Below are 21,412 nucleotides of genomic sequence, written 5' to 3'. Positions count from 1 at the left end.
CAGATTGTCACCTGATTTTTGCCCATTACTCAGCAGTATAAGAATTGAGTGACTCTATCAGGATATTCCTTCCACTGCCAGCTATTTACTTACGTAAACAAGGCTTCTCTGCACTTATACAAAATAAGAATAGAATCGATGACAAAATTGGTCGCATCCTGGCAGTAACAGTCATTCATAGATACATAAATTCGTTGGGGGTGAAGAGGAAATCGCCATCTCATTAGGAGATGTATTTCCATGCAAATAAAAAACACAGTGTGATACCACTACACATGACGACAGTTTTTTAAAAACTGGAAGTACTAAGGTATCAGCCTGTATGCAGAGCAGGTGAAACGGTCATACCTTGATGGTGGGAATGCAGAATGGTGCAGCTACTGTGAATATTGTTAAACACAGACCTATATCACGTGTTACCATATGACCTGGCACTCTCACCCCTAGGTATTTTACTTAAGAGAAATGAAAATTGGGAATTCCCTAGAGGTCCAGTGGTTAGGACTCGGGGCTTTTGCTGCCGTCAGCCCGCGTTCGATCCCTGGTCAGGGAACTAAGATCGAGCAAGCAAAACAAAAAAAAAAAAAAGAAAAGAAAATATATGTTCACACAAAAACCTGTACATTCATGTTTGTAGCAGCTTTATATTCATAATCGTCAAAAACTGGAAACATTTGAAATGTCCTTCAACTCATGAATGCTTGGAAACCTGTGGTACGTGCCTACGATGGAATTCTGCTCAACAATCAAAAGGGGGGTCGGGGTAGTGGTCCACGTGGATGCTATGCTTTCTAAACAAGAACTGAATTCACACAGAATTTATATAAAATGTTAGATATACACAAGTTTAAATTTTAGGGATTTCCTTGGTGGTGCAGTGGTTAAGAATCCGCCTGCCAATGCAGGAGACACTGGTTCGATCCCTGGTCCAGGAAGATCCCACATGCCGCAGAGCAACTAAGCCCGTGCGCCACAACTACTGAGCCTGCGCTCTAGAGCCCACGAGCCACAACTACTGAGCCCATGCGCCACAAGTACTGAAGCCCACGCACGTAGAGCCTGTGCTCCGCAACAAGAGAAGCCGCTGCAATGAGAAGCCCACGCACCGCAACGAAGAGTAGCCCTCGCTCACCACATCTATGCCCGCGCACAGCAACGAAGACCCAACGCAGCCCAAAATAAATAAGTAAATAAATAAATAAGTAAATTTTAAAACAAGGGAAAGGCAAGTCTGCAGCCCAGTCCCTGAGAGTCACTCATGGCACTAACCAGAAAGGAGCTACTGGCTAAGAAAAGAAGAGCCCAGAACTTCCCAGGGAGCCCTCCCGTCCCCCCTCAAACAGGCTGTCACAGACTCCATCAGTCACTTTTTAAAAAGGTTTATTATTTCAACTGTGAATTATTTTTAAAAGATGATAAAATTCATTTCTCTTCCAGTAGAAAAGAGACAGAGGTTTGCCCCAGAGATCAGAAGCCCCGGGCAGACGGGTCACCCGACCAGACACCCAGGCTGATGGACCCGGGGCCTCTCCACCTCCTCCCTGGCACCGAAGAGCTGAGGACCCTGGTTGGGGGCGGCTCGGGGCACAGGCTCCCGCCACCCTGGCCAGGGAGTGGCCGGCTCAGCATACATGAGGATGTCAGTTCAGGCTGCAGGGAAGGGGCGCAGACACCCAAATCCGGCGCCTGTGTAGACTTCAGGGAGATCACGATCCTGCAGGGAGTTAAGGCTGCGGTCGGAGGCATCTCCGTTTTGAGGCCCAGATGGGTGTCCAGTGGCCACAGCTCTGGGTCCGGGCTGGGCGCTGAGCCACGGCCCACGGCCCACCTGGCTTGGGCACAAGCAGTCTGCACTCCTGGGCTAGGTTTCGGGACAGTGGCCAGCCCCTCGGAGTAAAGGCCGTGTCCTGCCTGGGCGAACCACCAGGTGGGGGCTGCAGTGTTTCAAGACTGATTGAGAAGACCGCTGGGGAGAGGTGACCTGAGTCCTTAAGAGCCCAGGCTTGCTCACCCAAGGGAGGGGACCCCGTGCCCACAACACCTGTGGTCGGGCCTGTGGATCACTTGGAGAGAAGGTTCCGGAACAGTCCTTGTTGACGAGCCTCTCCCCAAGTCCCCTCAGCAGCGGCTCCATCCCTGAGTGTCTGCACACACCTGTGCACACACGTGGACACGTGCTGGGGGTGTGTGCAGTGTGCAACAGGCATGTGGTAGCAGGGGGTGGCTCAGACTTTGGGATTAGTGGGCTGTCCGCTGAGAGAGTCCTGAAGAAGCGGGGTGTAGGGGCTGGTGAGCTGGTCTGGCTGAGTAGCCAGGCTGGGCTGGCTGGCGGCATCCTTGGGACCCTGTGGAGAAAAGGGGAGGGGCTGCATCACTAAGCCCCGCCCACCAAGCCCCGCCCAGACCCCGGACCCGCCCCTATACATCCTCCAGCAGCATGGAAACCCCCCTTGGAGCCCCCATCTGCAGCCCCCCCCACTATCAAGCTCGAGATGAGAGAAGACTGGAGTGACCTACAGACTCCTGGGACTCCACTACAAAGGGTCTCCTCATCTCACGAGACACCATCTTGCCCTGCTCTCACCCATCTTAGAGATGGGGAAACTGAGACCCTAAGAGACTTGCCTAATACAGTGAGAAGGTCAGAGCAAGGAGTCCAGGGCTTATATAAGTAATATCGTTAACACAGGAAAGCTGGAAACCACCTAAATGTCCACGGATATCCGAATGCATTTAAAAGACAGAGTCATGAGATGGTAGTCAACCTACACAGTTGTCACACAGAAAACTGAAGAGGGTAAATCCAGCTGCGCAGTGATTCATAGAGTTGGACACCACGGAGGTAAGCTTTTTAAAAATTATCTATCGTTCACGGATACATATATACAGATTTAGAGGGGAAGAAACATGCAAACACCAAAATCCTAGCGATGGATGTCTCTGGGGAGAGGGGGAGGGGCAGTGGGACTTGGTGAGAGGGGCAAAGGACACACAGGGAAAAGGTGAAATAGGACAAAATGTTAGCAGGATTGTTGAGTCTGGGTGAGAGGGAGCTCAGAGCGTGCAGTTCATCTAGTTTTACATGTTTAAGTTTCTCAATTGAAGGAAAATTTTAAAGGCAGCCATGATGATAAGAATTGGGGGCAACTTTTCATCCCCCGAAGCCCTCTGTCTTCCTTCCCCTCGAAGAATGGAGAGGCTTCCTTGCCCAGCAGCTGTGGTCGGAAAACCCGAGACGTCCCTACCCTCTTGGGCCTTACTCACAACCCCCAGGGGCCTGCTTCACGGCGGGGTGGGGTAAATCAAACCCCACTCTGGGTGGGGAGGGCTGGAGGACTCCTGACTCCTTTCCTCGGGGACAGAGCTCAGGCTTCCCCGGACCGAGCCACATTCCAGCCAGGGGCAAGGGGGGGTGGGTGTGCGCCCCTGCCGACACCCACCCCGACACAGAGGCAGCACGGGGGTCAGGGTGGGGGGATTCTTAGCGATGTGGGCCCAGAGAGCCACGACTGGAGAAAGCCTCGCTCAAAAGTGCCAAGGGGAGGGCTTCCCTGGTGGCGCGGTGGTTGAGAGTCCGCCTGCCGATGCAGGGGACACAGGTTCGTGCCCCGGTCCGGGAAGATCCCACATGCCGTGGAGCGGCTGGGCCCGTGAGCCATGGCCGCTGAGCCTGCGCGTCCGGAGCCTGTGCTCCGCAGCGGGAGAGGCCACAGCAGTGAGAGGCCCGCGTACCGCAAAAAAAAAAAAAAAAGTGCAAAGGGGAAACTGCCTTCCCAAGGAAGACACATGTACAAACCCTCAAGGAATACACTTCCGTTTAACTGAGGAATGAGGACTTGGAATTAATGAGAGAAAGATTCATGAGACAGCAAGAGAGATCTTGGAACATGTCACTGAAGGGCTGCCCAGTACCACTGTCCAGGCTGTTCACGGCACAAGGGCACCCAGCCAAGTGGGTATAAATGGGTTGTACTCTCTTTGCCAAGCGCTCAGCCCTAAAGCAGGCCATGTCTGCACAGAGGGGCTGTTTTTTCTTATTCACATAAAAACACCCTTCTGGGCTAGTGGAAGCCCCATGTCCTCCCTTTCCTGGAGCAAAGCAGCCCCTCAAGGCCACCCCCATGCCCAGACGCGGGGCAAGGTATAGGACCTCCCCCAGGGACTCAGCACAGGCTGGAGGCCGAGCTGCAGGGATTCCAGGTCTCCAGGACCACCGCCGCTTCCCAGGTGCCTGGTCCCCTAAAGTAGACCCGACAGGACACTCCAGGACACTGCCTTCCCCAAGTACACGTGACCGGGGGTAGGGGTCTCATCCGGGCCAAAGGCTGACCTGCCTTCCAGAAGACAAGGCAGTAGCACCTCTTTAATCAAAACCTTCCCTAATAACTTGACATTTGGATTCTGTTGGTAAAATCATGAAGAGGCTCCAACTTTGGTTTTGTTTTATTTTTATTTTGGGGGGGCGGGGAGCAGGACACCCTGGCTGTGTCCAGGGAGGTGCAGCCACGGGGCTGAGACCTCACAAACACCAGCTCTATCTGTGCTAAAAGCGAATAACCCCCATCTCTGTGCCTGAAGACCCCACCCCTGCACCGCAAGAACGCCAAGCAAGTTTCTGCAGAAGGGAATCGTGGCTGCAAGGGGGCAGGGGTGCCAATGAGGCCAAATTGTACACAAGAAAGGCATCCCAAGAGGAATTCTGGGAGAGAGGAAGGCAACGGGGGCCTCGTCTCCAGCTAGGACACCCTGCCCCCCAAGCTCAGGAAGACACCCCCTTAACACCCAGCCCTGACGTGGTCGGGCTCTCTTATGCCCAGATCGGCAGGGGGAGCCCCCCAGAGCCTGGCTGGGGACACAGCAGTCCCTCCCTCCCACTCCTTGCAGGGCTGGCAGTACCTGCCAGCAAACACACCCACGCCCAGCGCCCATGTTCTATTTTATCTCCTCCTCCAGCCCTGGCAATCGAAGCAAACTGGAAGCAGCCAACTGGTCCCAAAGAGTAGGGCTGTCACCTCATCCCCAGCCTGTGGCTCTCAAGAAAGCTATTTAAACCCGAGCAGGCCCAGCCCCAGAAGCTGGAGAGGGTGGCACATTTTTCAGAAACCAAAATAACTATAATCAGAGGTATAACCATAGAGCGACTCACCCCTGCCCAAACCCCAACTGTAGGGCCCAGAGCTCTGCCTGTCACATCCCCTGGGGGGACTCGGCTCTCCTAAGACCTCAGACCTAAAGGAACACAGCCCAGGAGGTGAACCCCCAAAGGCACTAGCCTCCGTCTCCCGCAGGTAGGCTGCCAGATGAAAGAGGGCTGCCAGTTAAATGTGAATTTCAGGTAAACAACAAACAGTTTTGCAGTATAAGCCTGTCCTGATCATTTCATGGGACACACTTAGGCTAAAAATCATTCACTGTTTACCTGAAATTCACACGTAACTGAGCATCCGTTTGTTGCTGTTGTTTCTTGGGGTGGTTTGCTTGTTTTTGCTCAATATGGCAACCATACCCTCAGACCGAGTCCTAGATCTACAGTTGGTGCCCAGGTGATGCCTAAATTCTTTTTTCTTGGCCAGTCATCCGGATTTATTTAAACTTATCTACATCAGAATCCTGTTAGGGGGCCATTAAAATACAGATTCCTGGGCCCCATCCATGATGCTATTCCAGGAGGTCTAGAAGGATGTCCGTGGATCTGCATTTTTTCGCAGACTTTCCCAGAAGAGTCTATATGGCACCAGAGGTTTGAGAAGCAGCTGAGACCTAAACCTCGATCCTGCCTTTCTAAGACAACCTTGCAAATAAGATGCCAGCCCACTAGTCACGCTCCATCGCCTACCACGCCTGGGATCCCTCGGAACGTAAGAAGACAGCAAAATATACAAAGACGTATTTTCAATCTGTAGACACTCCAGGTGAGAAGAGATGTGTAAGATCCAAAGCGTTTCAAACCGCCAGAGTTCTACTCGCTATGGGAGGGGATGGGGGGGCGAGAGGTGTTACCTGGTACCCACCTACAGTCTTGCTTCTTGCAGTACAGTCCCCTTGGGAGCTGATGTCATCAGGGATTCAGAATAGGCCTGAATGGCCTCCTTATCCTTTGAGCCCTTTTTACTACTATTCCAAAATAAATAGCACTTCTCCTAGAAGATAACCAAGCTAATTTATAGTTGACGTTGCAGCTGAACACACACGGTTTTTATACGGTTCTCCGATTTTCAAAAAGCAGAGGGTGGGGTACAGAATTGTAGAGTCCAACCACCATTAATGACGGGAGTTGGCTGAGATTTGGGGAGTGATGGTGTCTTTCACCAAAGACAGAAATACGAGCATCTTCAGGAAACGCACTTGGTCAGACGGGCAAGCTGAGCTGAAAAAGGGTTTGTCAGCCTGAAAATTTAGGCCGAATCCAGGAGGGGAGATGGGCCATGCTGGGCAAGGTGGATTGGCCGAGACTCAGAGAGTTGCGCAAGTGGCATTTTAAGAGTCTCACGCTCTACTGGCTGGGCTAGTAGGTGGCATTTTAAATCGACCAGAAACAGCGACATTTCTGTCTAAAAACAAATTTTTTTTCTTTCAAGAATGACTTGACAAGAAAAATGTCTTTGAAGAGAAATTAAAATACGTTGAGTTTAATGACATGCCATTCTTTTTTTTTTTTTCCCCTATCAGGACAGATACATAAAAACACGTAAGGCCTAACCCCTGCTAAACCAAAAAATACATAATGGGATAAATTTCAAGGACTGGGCCTCCAGCAAAACCTGCGGGGAGGGTGCCTCAACCATGGTCAGTAGACAATGATATTCTTATCGGATTTGGGGGACGCGGATGGGGGATGTGAAGCAGGGAAGCTTTCACATTGTGCATCCTCCCCCCCCTCCCCCTCCCCCTTCTGATGGACCATTAGGAGAGACAGAGGGCAGAGGCTGTCTGGTCCAGCCCCTCACCGGTTGCTCCCCTGCGCCTCCTTCCTGGAAACCCACGGTGATGCTGGCCCCAGGGAGGCATCCACGGGTTGGGGGCTAGGGCTCCCGGCCCCTGTGTCCTCCCAGCAAAATTCATTCCAAAAACCCTAGGGAGTTCCCTTCTGCTCTGGCTGGGGCAGTGACAGAGGACCGGGCCCCCAGCATTCACTGGGGGCTCAAAACACCAGAGGCCCTGGTACCCTCACACCAGTGCAAACCTTTTCCCCCAAAGGATTGGGAATTTGGAAGGGAAATCAGGTTAAGGGTCTGAAAGCCCAGGTTACGAGCCTGGAAAGGTTTATCCTCGTCCCAGCAAACAAGCAAGCAAGCGTGCAAGCTGCCTCCGAGGAAGAGGAAAAAGAGAAAAAGCTGTTTGCCAGAGCTAAAGCAAGAAAGCGGGCGTTGCAGGTGGCCCGAGGGGCAACAGGGGAGCTGGGCAGCCCCCGACCGAGGCTGAGGCCTGTGGCTCCAGGACAACTCGGGGGGCAGGGGGCACCCGGGGCGGGGAGGTTCTGGTTCATGGATTCAAAATGGCCTTTCAAGACTCCCTGCCACTGAGCAGTGTCCCCTGTCCACCAGGTAGCTGCCCACCCATCCCCGCTGCCCCGGGGGCCTTGCATCCACAGGCCTTGTCACCATGTGACGGCAGTAACTTGCTTAAAGCCCCCTGGTCTCCAGACCTCACATCCTACTCATGTCTGTATCCCCAAAACTGTGCACAGTGACCCCCCCCAATAAGCTATGAAGGTGTCAGTGAATGCCATGAATGAATGAATGATGCCAAATCAAGAAGGTGTATTTGTTGGAACTTCCCTGGTGGTCCAGTGGTTAAGACTATGCACTTCCACTGCAGGGGGCATGGGTTCAATTCCTATTTGGGAAACTAAGATCCTGCCTGCCGCACAACGCGGCCAAAAAAAGGGGGGGTATTTGTTGTCGCCCCCTCTTTTTCCTGCCTCTGAATGGTAGAGGCCCCAGGGCTGGCTCTTCAGGGCTCTTCTCCATCTGTGCTCCCTTCCCCAAATACCTGCTCCTATCCTGGTCCAAGCCACCATCCTCGCTCACCTGGGCCTCTTCACTGGTCCCCCTGCTTCCGCTCTCCCATCTGAAGACCAAGTGGCCACACGTTAACTGACCCAGTCACTCCTCTCCTTTACAGCTTCCAACAGCTTCCCATCACCCCCAGAATCAGTTCCAAGATGCTCACCCTGCATTACAGGACCAGGCATGACCTACGTCAGCCTCTCAGACACCACCTCCTCCCCCGCTGCCCCCATGCCCACTCCCCTCCAGCCACCCTGGCCCTGCGGGAGCCTCCAACACACCTCACCCGCCCCTGCCTCAGGGCCTCTGCACTGGCCATTCCTCCACCCGGAGCACTCTTTCCCTGACTCTGTGCTGAGCATTCACTTCTAAGCTTAAATTCAACCTCTTCCGAGAAACCTTTTCTGACCTTATCTCTATAGTTGTCGCCAGCCTCCTTGGATGCTGCGGTATCCAGCTTGGTAGCCACATATGGCCATTGAGGCTTTGAAAAGGGGCGAGTCCCAGTCAAGACCTGATGTAAATGTAAAATACACACCGAATTCCAAAGACTTAACCCGAAAAAAAATGTAAAAAAATTATATTTTTTATATTGATTCCAGGTTGACATGGTCATATTGATATTTTGGATATATTCGGATAAAATAAAAGATATGATTAAGATTAATTCCCTTTTACTTAAGGTGGCTATTAGAAAATTTAAATTTAAAATCACACACATGGCTCATGTTGTATTTGTATCAGACAGCAGTGCCCTAAGCCCATCACATTTTCTATGATCCTTATCATCGGTGAAATCATCTCTTCTGTTTATTTACTTGGTTTCCACCTGTCTTTCCAACTAGAATGCTAGTCCCCGCACCCCACTTCCCCCGGAGTAGGAACTGCCTTGTTCACTCTCATATGCCCTGTACCTGCCAGAGCCTGAAAGCCAGCAGCTGCTGACTTGAAGAACAAACCACTCAAGTACCAGGTCTCATGATCCAAAACCACCTGCAGCCCCTCCAAGGGAGGGCCCCCAGGCCTCCCAGAATAGGCAGAGAAGTGATAACAGAATATGCAACAGAAGCAAGGATGCAGCAACAGCTCCCCAGCCAGGCAGAGACCTAGGACTGCCGCCCGAGGTGGGCTGCAGGCTGAAGGTGTCCGTGGGCACAGCAGGAAGGGACGGCTGGGGAATCTGATCTGAGCCCCTCCTTCCCCCAAGCAGGCAAGCAAGGGGCACTCGGCCCCGGCCACGCTCTGGCCACCACCTACTTGGCTCCGGATTTGGTAGACGATGGGGATGAGCAGCAGGACGCAGCCCAGGGCAAGGAGCACGTACTGGGCGTAATGCAGCACCTTGGGCATCAACACCAGCTGGGTGTAGAACGTCTGAAGGGTCTCACCCTCCATTGCCCCGCTCTGGGGAAGGAGAAGGACAAACAAATGGACTGGTGCCACATACTGTGGGCTGAGGGTGCAGACGCCACCCCACACCACACCCCTCTGTCCCCCAACCCCTTTCCCATCTCAAGCCCACTGGCCAAAGCATGCGATGGGTGGAACCAGCCATGCCTCTATTTCCTCTGGGGTCACACAACAGGACTACACTTCCCAGACTCCCTTGCAGCTAGGCAGGCCCATATGACCTGTTCTGGCCAATGGGATGGGGGCACAGTGAGGCTACAACTTCCACGCCTGGCTCCCATGTGATTCTCTCCATCTCTTTCCCAATTTACTGAATGGAGACGGATTCTGAAGATCTCCAAGAGGGCAGGACCAGAAGATGGAAGGAGCCTGGATGTCCCTGAATGTCTGCGAGGAGCAGAGCTCCGCCTGCCCCCCATCAGACTGTGATGTGAGTGGGAAGTGAAATTCACATTTGGAGCCTGTCTGTTCCAGCTGTTAGCTCACCCTGATTTAAAACGAGCTAAGCCAGAAGGAACCCTGAAAAGCTGGGAGAGAAGAAATTTCAATAACAAGTTGACACCCTGAAAACCAGCTTCCCTTCATCTCAGGAGAAGGGGCCACGTGCATTAACAAAATTATTTTATACCCTGACCAGGGACTTTACAGTTTCATGCAGCTCCTGTGTTCCTCATCTCATGTGATCCTTTCAACCCAGTGGGAAAATTGACATAAAGTGCTTGGAGAGGGCGAAGTTTCTAACAGATTGTTCTGCATTACCCAGTCCAGCTACCCCAGCCCAGCCTCCCCACCACACACAGCCTCCTGCCCCAAATGCCCACATCAACTCCTCACTGAGGCACCAGACACCACCCCCTCGGGTGCCCAGTACCCAGGGAGAGGGAAGCAGCCTTACCTCTCCAAACCACATCAGTGGCAGAATCACCGGCTCGATCTTCCCAGTTTGTCTGGAAATAAGCGAGACCAAGCAAGTGAGAAGTTTTGTCGGGGTGTCTTAGATCAGACAGCTCTGGACCTGTGATCGGAAGCCCCAGGGTCAGGAGGGATTTGATGTTGCAGCAACTTGATCGGCATGGGCTTGAGGAATGGGCATCTCCTGACGGGGCGCAACCTGACAATCCAACAATACCTTTTTAAATGAAAAATTCTTATGTGGAGGGGCTGCCAGGGACCTAGCTGATATCCATTTGTTCTTTTTTAGAAACAGAATCCCAATTTTATTCAGGATGGCAATACGCCCAGCTAACACACAACACGGTTTATGCTGATCACCTGCTTTCCTTTGGGGAGTCTGGAATCTGGGTCCATGCCAAGCAGAAGGCGCCTACGTGACCAGCCCCCAGTAAATACCCTGGGTGCTGAGTTTCTACTGGGCATCTCTGGTAGGAGACACTTCACGCATGTTGTCACAAGTTGTCACTGGGGGAATGAAGCGTGTCCTGGTGTGACCCTCCTGGGAGAGGGCTCTAGAAGCCTGTGCCTGGTCTCCCCACACTTCACCCTGTGAGCCTTTTCCCTTTGCCAATTATGTTTTGAATCCTTTCTCTGTAATAATTCACAGCCGTGACTATTAACTACACGCTGGGTCCTCTGAGTCTTCCCAGTGAATCATCAAACCTGAGAGTGGTCTTGGGGACCCCCGACACAGTCAGCTACTAGATAGCTGTGTGACCTTGGGCATGCTATTTACCTTCTCTGTTCCTCCTCTGTAAAATGGGGATTATAATGGAACTCCTCACAGGGCTCTAGTGAGGACGGAACGCGACACCATGAAAAATACCCAGCATATAAAAAGTGCTCTAGGGGAGTTCCCTCGTGGCCTAGTGGTTAGGATTCTGGGCTTTCACTGCTGTGGCCTGGGTTCAATCCCTGCTCAGGGAAATGAAATCCCATAAGCCGTGTGGCACAGCCAAAAAAAAAAAAAAAGACATATACTGCTCGATGTTTATTATTGTTGTCTTGTTGTCAAATGCCAGCAAACAACTGCACAAACAAGTATTCTGTAACGTCACCATTCTTGGGTCTGCTTAAAGAAGGCACAGCTGGAGGGGAGCTGGCACTCTCTCAGGGGACAGGCACCAGAGTCAGCACAAAAGGTCAAAATCCTCAATCACAATTCTCAAAAAGCGCTTATTCAGTAGAGTATTGTGCAGTGAAATGAATCTACACCGTATCACCTACAGAGACAGACACAGACACAGAGAACGCTCTGGAAATACAACGGCACATCCCCTTCACTTCAGCCTCTTTCATCTGAGTTTGTAAGAACTGATGTAAACTGAATGCACAGCGTGTGCAACCCTGCTGCCCTTATCTTGTGAGCAAAGAGCACAAAAGTTCCTCAGACAAGTCACAGCTAGACAGCTCTGCTTCCGGGCGGCGGTGTCTCTGGACTTTTCCCACATGGGTTCCTCAACGGCCCTCGGGGATGCTGATAAGCACTGCTGTTAGACCACCACCCTTGAGACCACCATCCCAGCCCACAGGGGCAGCCAGGCAGCTGTGTGGCCTTGGTTCCGAACAGATGGGAACACAGAGGCCCAGAGACATCAGGGTGGTGGCCACTGGCAGGCAGAATCCAGCCACCCAGAGAGACTGCCGGCTTGAGCAGCATTTGTCAAAAATCTGAATGAACTCCCCACAGGTGAAATTGAGAGAGCGTGTGTTAACATCCAGATTTTGAAAACTGCATTTGCAAATGCATAGGATGTGGTCACACTGCGTGCATGGGCCCTGGTGCTGGACAGAGGCTGGCCCTCGGCCCCACCCCTACGGGTTCCACTTAGTCACCTGCCGGCCCTGCACATCCAAGTTAGCAGACCAGGCACTGAGGGACGGGAGCCCTGTGGAGCTCAAGTCTGGGCAGCAGACGCCTAATGCACGCGTGGGGCCGTTTCACCAGCCACAAACGCTTCAGGAACAAACTCTCTGAGCAGCCTCAAAATGTAAAAATGAAAAGCTAGTGGGGGAGTGAGGATGAGCTGCGCTGACGATCCTCTCCACGCTCAGACAAAGTGCTATTCTTTCCAGCTGAGCGGAGTCTCACAAAGCCAAACAGATGCTCACATTCCTGCAGCCCAGGAATCTTTCCGGGGGAATTTTTTTTTTTAATGAAACTATTTCAAATATGCTAAGAAGTACAGGGGACTTCCCTGGTGGTCCAGAGGTTAAGACTCCGTGCTTCCAAGGCAGGGGACACGGGTTCGATTCCTGGTTGGGGAACTAGGAACCTGCATGCCACACAGTGCGACCAAAAGAATTTTTTAAAATAAAGAAGTACAGACCCTGACGTAACGACCAGCGTGCTCCCTCACCCAGCTGTATCCTAACTCGATGTTATAACAAGAGCTGGCAAGGATGTAGAGACGCTGGCACCTCCCATGCTGCTGGTGGGAGTGTAAAATGTCGCAACCGCCCTGGAAACCAGTCTGGCAGCTCCTGAAACTCTTAAACATAGAGTCACCATATGACCCAGCAATTCTGCTGCAAGGTATCTACCCAAGAGAAAACATACATCCACACAGAAACTTTAAATATTCAAAGCGGCACTATTCATAATGGCCGAAAAGTAGAAACAACCCAAATGTCCATCAACTGATGAATAAAAACATGGTCTTTCCATGCAATGGAATGATTCAGCCATAAAATGGAATGAAGCAGTGACACAGGCCACAACATGGATGAACTTTGAAAACATCATGTTAAGTGAAAAAAGCCAGACACATATTATATAATTCTATTCACATGATATGGCCAGAATAGGTAAATCCACAGGAACAGAAAGTAAATTAAGGGTTGCCTGGGGCTGGGGAAATGGGCAGTGGCTGCTAAAGGGTGTGGGGTTTCTTTCCAAGGGGTGGATGGAAATGTTTCCAAATTGATTGTGGTGATGCTGCCCAGCTCTGTGAATATCCTACAAATCACCGAATTGTGCATTTTTAAAGGGTGGGTTTTATACTATGTGAATTAAATCTTGATAAAGCGGTTACTGAAAACCAACTCAAAAAAAAAAAAAAAAAAAGAAAAAGAAAAAGAAAACCAGTGCTTAAAGAATTCTTCCCGTCAAGTGAATGGTCTCACTTCAGAAGACTGTTTGCTAAGTTTCCACTTTCAAACACTTGGTTTTGGCAGGATTTAATTTTTGCTACTCTGTCGAATGGGAAACAGCTTGGATGGAAGAGTCTGGCTAATTGGGGGGACAAATGTCAAGAGAGAACAGGGCAGGGATGTCAGGATGTAGTTTGGGCTCAGCTGAGAGCTGAGACCCCCCTCAGGGGTTCAAGGGGCAGGGACCAGATTCCATATCCCGAAGGACCATCTATCTCCCCAGATGCCAGGTTCCCAAGGACGTGGCCAGAGTCCCGAGTCTCTGATCTCTCAACAGCAAGGCAGCCCGGGGCTCCCAGACCCCACTCACCCGATGCCTTTCACAGACTTAATGTAGAGGCTCAGCTGCAGTTTCACAGAGCAGTTCATGGGGATTCCAGTGACCTGCAACAAAAAGAGCAGTGAGGGGTCTGGCTTCCCTGGAGCCCTGGGGACCCCTTCAAACAGCCCTCTCCCTGGTCACGCTCAAGAGGGTGCGTATCCCAAATTAACTGCCCATCCGATGGGGCTTCCGCTACCTATTCAAAGCCCTGATGGGTAAACACATGTTCCCCAAATGGCTCTTATGTCCACGACCTCGAGGGATCCCCTCTGGTGAGCCAGCCTCGCTCTGGATGGAAAAAAAACTAACCCTTTCCATCTGTTCTCTTGCACGATGCCTCCCCCAGTGCAGAAGGACCTTTCCCAGTCATCGCCCCTCCCTCCAGCCTCCAAATAAAATAAAATAGATTTGCATGTTAATAAGGTCACTATCTTCTCCATTCACCCCCCATTCCCTCCCCACCAGCGTCTCAGAGAGAAAGCCTGCAGGGAGCTTGCTCAGCCCCTAGTGCCTCTGCAATACACCTCCACCCAATCTCCATTTCAACAGATCTGGCCTCAGGCTCATGCCAAGGGCAGGCGACGGTATTTTACAGAGAGCCTAGTGATATTTTGCGTTCTTTATTGGAGATTTTTTTTTTTCTTTGGCGGTGCTGCACGGCTTGTGGGATCTTAGTTCCCCGACCAGGGATCGAACCCGTGCCCCCTGCTGTGGAAGCGCGGAGTCCTAACCACTGGACCGCCAGAGAATTCCCTATTTAGAGAAATTTTTAATTTCCAATTTGAGGTCATGATAGAAAGCTTCCTTTGTGCAGGATTTTTTTTTTTTTGATGAGATCATTTTTTTTTAAGTAGTAAGTCAATAACACAAAAAGTGACACACATATAGGACCAAAACCAGGAAGGTGCTTCCAGAATGATGTCAGGAAATGAGAGTGGAAAGGAACCTAGGTTTGAGGACAGACTGCTGCTTCTTAGCTGAGACTCTTCTGGAAAGTGGAGACAATTCTCCCCACCTCACAGGGTTTCTGCAAGGGCAAAATAGGGGATGCAAGACAGCCACACTCAGAGCCATAAATGTTGTGTTGTTATCACATACACCAGTGGGAGAGGGCATTATCTTCCAATATAGCCTGGCATCCTGAGGTCTTTTGGGACCCCAGGGGCACAGAGCAACTGGCCAAGGGCCATGCTCCCAGGACGGGGGAGAGCTTGAACTTGAGAACCCGGTGGGACGGGAGTGAGATCACCCGTGTGCAAAAGAGCCAGCAGGGGTGAGGCTGCCCTGCTAGCAAGGTTGTCCCTGGCTGGCGTCTGGGATCCTGGATTTCAGGAGGGCTCCCACCTCTCCCTGACAGATAAGAGGGGCTCACTGTACCAGGACAGTTTGTACAAACACTGTGGTTTATGCCGACACCTGATTTCCTTCCGGGAGTCTGGAATTTCGGTCTGTGCCAGGTAGACGGCGCCTATAATGACCAGCCCCAGTAAGAATCCTGGGCTCTGAGTCTCTACTGGGCGTCCCTGGTAGAAGACAGCTCACACAGGGAATGAAGGGTGTCCTGTGTGACCCCCCTGGGAGAGGGCTCTGGGAGCCTGTGCCTGGTTCCCCCAGACTTCACCCCATGTGCCTTTCTCTTTGCTGACTGTGCCTTGTGTCCTTCACTGCAATACATCACAGCTGTGGGTACCACCATATGCTGGGTCCTGGGAGTCCTCCTAGCAAATCCTCCAACTTGGGGGTGATCTTGCAGACCCCGACACATCCTGCTTTCTAGCCTCTACATTCTGGGGTCTCCACTCAGGCCACTTCCTTCTCCAGGAAATGTGTCTCCTTCCTTCCTTGGCTGTCCTTCCAGCTGCTGTCCAGCCACCTCTTCTTGGGCAAAGCCCCGCCTGTCCCCCACCATCCCGCAATCTCAGAACAGAAACTTGGACCCGTGAGCCCACGTCTGTCACCACACCCCCCCCCCCCCCCCACCATCCCGGTTTCAGCAGCAGAAAAGAAGGCACCAGAGAAGCCGCTTCCAGCAGGCATTTTGTTTTCCGGGCTTATGAGATCAGAAATCAGCAAATCGACCCCATGATCATCCTCCCCAAATCGACAACAAAATCCAAGGCCACTTCCTCTCCCCGTCTGCCTCTGACTTGAAATGAGAAGTAGGAGAAGTCTACTTCTGCATCAGCTGAGGGGCTGCTGCTAAACAGCTGTTTGCATCTCTCCAGCCTCCCAAACTTAACTGTTTCTTTCTCAATGTGGGGAAAAAAAGAAAATCCATGCAGCACAATGAAAGTCACCAGTGAGAACAGAGAAAAGATCTTGCTCTTGCTGGAATGCCCAGAAGCCAGCAGAGACAGAGAAAGAGATAGAGAGAGAGAGAGAGAGAGAAGCAGTGAAGTGAATGAACTACAAGAGACAGTGGAAAACCATTTGTTAGCTTTATAATAAAAGCCTTTTAAAAACTGGTTCAAAGTTTAAGACAGTATGGAAAAGCCTTAACACATCTAACAATAAAGAATGAATTTAACATAGAGCACGCAATAGATTCATATTAATAAATGACTATCAATTCATTAATACCCACTTAATTAACTACATATTAATACAGGACAGAATGTAGTGGGGATTAAAACAACTGTTTGTACAGCCAATATTTTAAATAACTGTAAGTGGAGTATACCCTTTAAAAATTGTGAATCACTACATTACACACCTGTCACTTGTATAATATTGTACGTCAACTATACTTCAATTTTTAAAAAAAGGCTACATACTCTATGGTTCCAACTATGTGACATTCTGGAAAAGGCAAAACTACAGAGACAGTAAAGGATCAGTCACTGCCAAAGGTTGGATGGGAGTGAAGGTAGTAGGGGGATAAATGGGTAGAACACACGGGATTTTTAAGGCAGTGAAACCATTCTGTAGGAGACGGTAATGGTGGATACAGGTCATGATGCATTTGTCAAAACCCATAAACCTGAACAACACAGAATGAAGCCTAATGTAAGCTATAGTTAATAATAATGCTCATTCATCGACTGTGACAAATTTCGTGCCAGGGGAAAACGATGTCTGGGAACTCTCTGTATTTTCTGCTCAGTTTTTCTGTAAGCCTAAAACTATTCTAAAACACCAAAGTAAGGACTTCCCTAGCGGTCCAGTGGTTAAGAATCAGCACTTCCACTGCAGGGGGTGCCGGTTCGATCCCTGGTCAGGGAACTAAGATTCCCATATGCCGCATGGTGCAGCCAAACAAACAAAAATGAAAGTATATTAATTTTTTTTAAAAAACAGACATATGCCATTGAGTATTCAGGTTTAGAGAAAAAGGAAATTTTAAAATAATAAAAAAAAATTTAATTAAAAAACAAAGAAGACCTGAGTTTGAATTTGGCCTCATCCCTTACTCACTCTCAAGCACTAATATCTCAGTAAATCAAACCCATATTTACTGGGATGCTAGTACTTCTGTGGTAACTACTAGAATCCAAGCGATTAACAAGACAGAACAGACCTTTCCCTTATGGAGCCAAGAATCCCATTTACTAGCTGTAGCACTTAAAGTATTTGGGCTTCAGTTTCCCCATCTGTAAAATGGGAATAGCAATGCCCACCTCTCAGATTATTGCGAAAATTAAATGAGTTGGTGTGGGTGGAAGAATCTAGAATTATGCCTGGAGCATAATGAGCATTCTAGAAATATTTGCTGAATGTGAAGTGTGTGCAGTCATAGCTGACTTCACTAGCTGGATTTTTATTTATTTTATTTTATTTTATTTTATTTTGTTTTGTTTATTTTTTTAATTTGGCCGAGCCGCACAGCTTGTGGGATTTTAGTTCCCCGACCAGGGACTGAACCCGTGCCCTCGGCAGTGAAAGCACAGAGTCCTAACCACTGGACCGCCAGGGAAGTCTCAGCCTGGATTTTTAGTGAAAAAAAAAAAGAGAGAGAGAGAGAGAGAGAGCTAGAAGGTGGAGTGCTGGGGGCTGAGGATTGAGTCAGCGGCTAAGAAAATCTGAAGAGTACCAAGGAAAACGGGATGGAACGGCACCAGGTAGAAGAGCTTCCAGAAAGGCCTGTGGAGGAGATCACAAGTGTCCACTCAGGAAACAGAAACCCACAGAATTTATTTAATCAATGATAAAAAGCCACCGAGTCCAAATGGGCAAATTTCCAGTGAACGGAGGCGCTAAGAAAAGAAGCAACTGGGTAAAAACATGCCCACGGGAGGGCCACGTGTACAGGTCTGATACCTTCCTGGTCCCTGTTTATAGACAAAACAACACACAGGACCAATTCCCCAGAACCCAGTTTATCCACAAGATGTTCCAGGCTCTTGTCGGTACCTAAAGATCTTTATGGTACATTGGCACAGCCAGAGGGCTGCCTCTGGCTAATTTGCAGGCTGATAATTCCTAATTAATTTACTTTCTTACAATCCTTTTATAGAGACAATTCCCTTATAAAGAGATAAAGTTCTTGCACTATGAAGTCTGGGCAAAATTTGAAGGCTTGATAGCCTAGAAGCTATCACTGCCAAAGAAATCCAGGCTTCCCATCACCCCCACACTGGAACAGTTTGGTGCCTAGTGGGGAGAGGAGAAAGCCAAGTGTGCACCAAACAGAAATCCCCGCACCCACCCACAGGCTGACAGGCAGGGGCTCACCGGGTGGACGTCCAGGAACAAGGAATGCTCTTCTGGGTTAGGGTGGAGGCCAGACACTGCCTCTGCCAGGACTGGGTCAGCGTTGTAGAAGTGAGGATGGGAGAGAAATAAGGGTGCGTCTAGAAGGCAGAGGGGCAGAGAGGGGATGTCAGACAAAGACAGCATGTTGGCACATCCAGAGACCTGCCCCTGTCACACCCTGAGCTGGGCAAGGGGATGCGTAGGTGATGAAACACAGCCACTGCCTGCAGTGCACCCCCCTCATGATGACGACAAGATGCAAACAACAATAACTAGACAGAGAGAATTCATTCAGTCTGCAAATATTTACCAAGCGCCCAAGAGGCACCAGGGACTGGAACCCACCCAGCAGGGGACAAGCTCGGTGCCATAGGAGTGGTAAAATAGGAGCTGCTGCTTCTGTCAGGAGAGATCAAAGGAAGGAGAAGAAGCTGGCTCAAAGATGCCAGACAGAGAAGGTGAGGGAATGGCGTTGCAGGTGGAAGGGATGGCAGAAGCAAACGCAGGGAGGTGGGCAAATGCGCAGTGCATATGGAGCAGACAGTGCCTGGAGGGGAATGATGGGAGTTGAGGCTAGAAAGACTTGAACTTGGGTGAGAGGAGGGGCATCTGGATCGCCAAGCCAAGCAGCCCGGACTGTCTTCTGCACGCAACACGGCAATGATCAGAGATGCTCAGGTGTGCACACCTGCAGCCAGGTCTCCCTAACCTCCACGGGAGGGGAGAAGACACACCTGTTTTGCTCCTTCTCTCCCAGCAGCTGATCTGTGGGATGGACGCCAACGTGTGAGAACAGGGACTGACTTGGGTCCCTCTGAGTGGGAAATTCACACCCAGACACCCGAGGCTGAACCTCTCCATCAACTGACCAAGCCAGGCAAACACCAATGCATCCTCCTGTGCTCAGGTCAACATACAACAGGCCTGATGGACAATGAGTCAACGAGGAAAAGAATAAGCCTCTCAAAAACTGACAAGGATCAAGAACGGGCAAATCATAGAGACAGAACGCAGACTGGTGGTGAGAGGGGCCGGGGCAGAGAGATGGGGAGTGAGCGTAACTGGGTACGGGGTCTCCTTTTGGGTTGATGAGAATGTTCTGGAGCCAGATTGTGGTGGTGGCTGCACAACGTTTTGAATGTATTAAATGTCACTGAATTGTGCACTTTAAAATGGCTAATTGCGGATTAATGAACTTCACCTCGATACGAAAAAAAGAAAGAAAAAACAAACAAAACTCACAAGGTCTTCTTCCTAAAACCAGCAGCCCATCTGCTGCCAGCCAGGTGACCCGCATTCCTGTTTATGTGCGTCTGGCAACCTCAAATGTCTAGATTCTTTCTGCTTTTCTTAGCAAAGCCAAGCACTGGTTTGGAATAAAAGCTGGGATTTAACTGCTGTCTGACTTCATTTTTCCCAGAGTCCTTTTACATTCATTGCCTTAATGCTTCTTTTTTTTTTTTTTTTCTTTTTGCGGTACGCGGGCCTCTCACTGTTGTGGCCTCTCCCGTTGCGGAGCACAGGCTCCGGACGCGCAGGCTCAGCGGCCATGGCTCACGGGCCCAGCCGCTCCGCGGCATATGGGATCCTCCCAGACCGGGGCACGAACCCGTATCCCCTGCATCGGCAGGCGGACTCTTAACCACTTGTGCCACCAGGGAGGCCCGCCTTAATGCTTCTTGACATTAATTTATTCAGCCTAGTACCTCTTTGATGTGTTGTCATATCCAGATACCCCCTGCCCTGTTACATAATGTGCTTCTCTGAAGCAACTGCTATTGCTTTACATAAACAGCTATATTTTAAAGGAGGAGCTTGCTATCGGAGGCATAATTGGCAAACACACGCCAGAATTAGAAAATAAATATAGGAATAAATACAATGCGAACGAATGAATGTTGTAGATTCTAACTAGAGACTGTTACCTACATGAGGCTTGGACCCTGAGACTTGCTCTTTCTCTGTCAAAAAGAAAGACAGACGAGTGTTAGAAAGGTACTTTCTTCTGGAGGTGATCAGAAGGACAGAAAGAGAATGGAGAGCAGACCTCTCTCACCATGTAAGTCAATGGTATTTAAAGCTACCTCTTTGGACCCTTGAAGTCTTGGGCACCACCAGGGACAATGTTTCACAATTTGGAAAACCCTGTTTCCCATTCTCCCATCTCACTGTGAAAGGAGATCAACAGAGCAAACACAAGGCCCCCCCCCCCACCCCGTAAGGGAAGCAGTCACCGAGCCAGGCCCTTGAAGGCGGCGAATCTCAAACAAGCCCCATCATGCCTCCAAGGCCAGGGTGGCAGGGTTCGGGGGAGACTGACATGGGCTGGGCCAATTTGCCATCACCTTCCCTTGCTTCCGCTTGCTTGGTTGTTTTTTTTTAATTAATTAATTAATTATTTTTTTGGCTGTGTTGGGTCTTCATTTCTGTGTGAGGGCTTTCTCTAGTTGCGGCGAGCAGGGGCCACTCTTCATCGTGGTGCGCGGGGCTCTCACTATCGCGGCCTCTCTTGTTGCGGAGCACAGGCTCCAGACGCACCGGCTCAGTAGTTGTGGCTCATGGGCCTAGTTACTCCGCGGCATGTGGGATCCTCCCAGACCAGGGCTCAAACCCGTGTCCCCTGCACTGGCAGGCAGATTCTCAACCACTGCACCACCAGGGAAGCCCAACTTGCTTGGTTCTTTAATAGTATGCATGCATGTATGTGTTTCTTTCTACTTTATTTCCAAACAGACTGAGAGACAACACCCAAGTAATAAGTGGTAATTAATTTATAGCTTTATGGCACATCTAACCAGATCTAATTGCCCAGGATCACCACAGATTAAGGGCCTCCACTGAGCAAGTCTCAGGACCCTACACAGCACAGAGG

At 50.3% G+C, this 21,412-nt stretch overlaps 1 protein-coding gene across 2 annotated transcripts in view; it reads right to left on the bottom strand.

Annotated features, from left to right (window-relative positions):
• Positions 1 to 1,383: 1,383 nt before the first annotated feature.
• SCARB1 (scavenger receptor class B member 1) overlaps positions 1,384 to 21,412 on the bottom strand; it is an 80,456-nt gene continuing 60,427 nt past the window's right edge. Inside the window, exons 8-13 of one of the 2 annotated variants that reach the window (XM_060119375.1) lie at positions 18,520 to 18,638; positions 13,837 to 13,910; positions 10,315 to 10,366; positions 9,267 to 9,413; positions 6,012 to 6,140; positions 2,257 to 2,345 (exon numbers count right to left, since the gene is read on the bottom strand). In XM_060119375.1, the coding sequence (XP_059975358.1) occupies positions 6,012 to 6,140; positions 9,267 to 9,413; positions 10,315 to 10,366; positions 13,837 to 13,910; positions 18,520 to 18,638 (521 nt within the window). In that variant the 3' untranslated portion in view covers positions 2,257 to 2,345. Of the gene's footprint in view, positions 2,346 to 6,011; positions 6,141 to 9,266; positions 9,414 to 10,314; positions 10,367 to 13,836; positions 13,911 to 18,519; positions 18,639 to 21,412 lie in introns of both variants that reach the window. The other variant, XM_060119376.1, reaches the window with a different exon arrangement.

Source organism: Mesoplodon densirostris, chromosome 15 (genome assembly GCF_025265405.1).
Source record: "Mesoplodon densirostris isolate mMesDen1 chromosome 15, mMesDen1 primary haplotype, whole genome shotgun sequence".
NCBI classification, from domain to species: domain Eukaryota; kingdom Metazoa; phylum Chordata; class Mammalia; order Artiodactyla; family Ziphiidae; genus Mesoplodon; species Mesoplodon densirostris.
The sequence above is the reverse complement of the archived record's forward strand: the minus strand, read 5'-3'. Positions and strand labels throughout refer to the sequence as shown.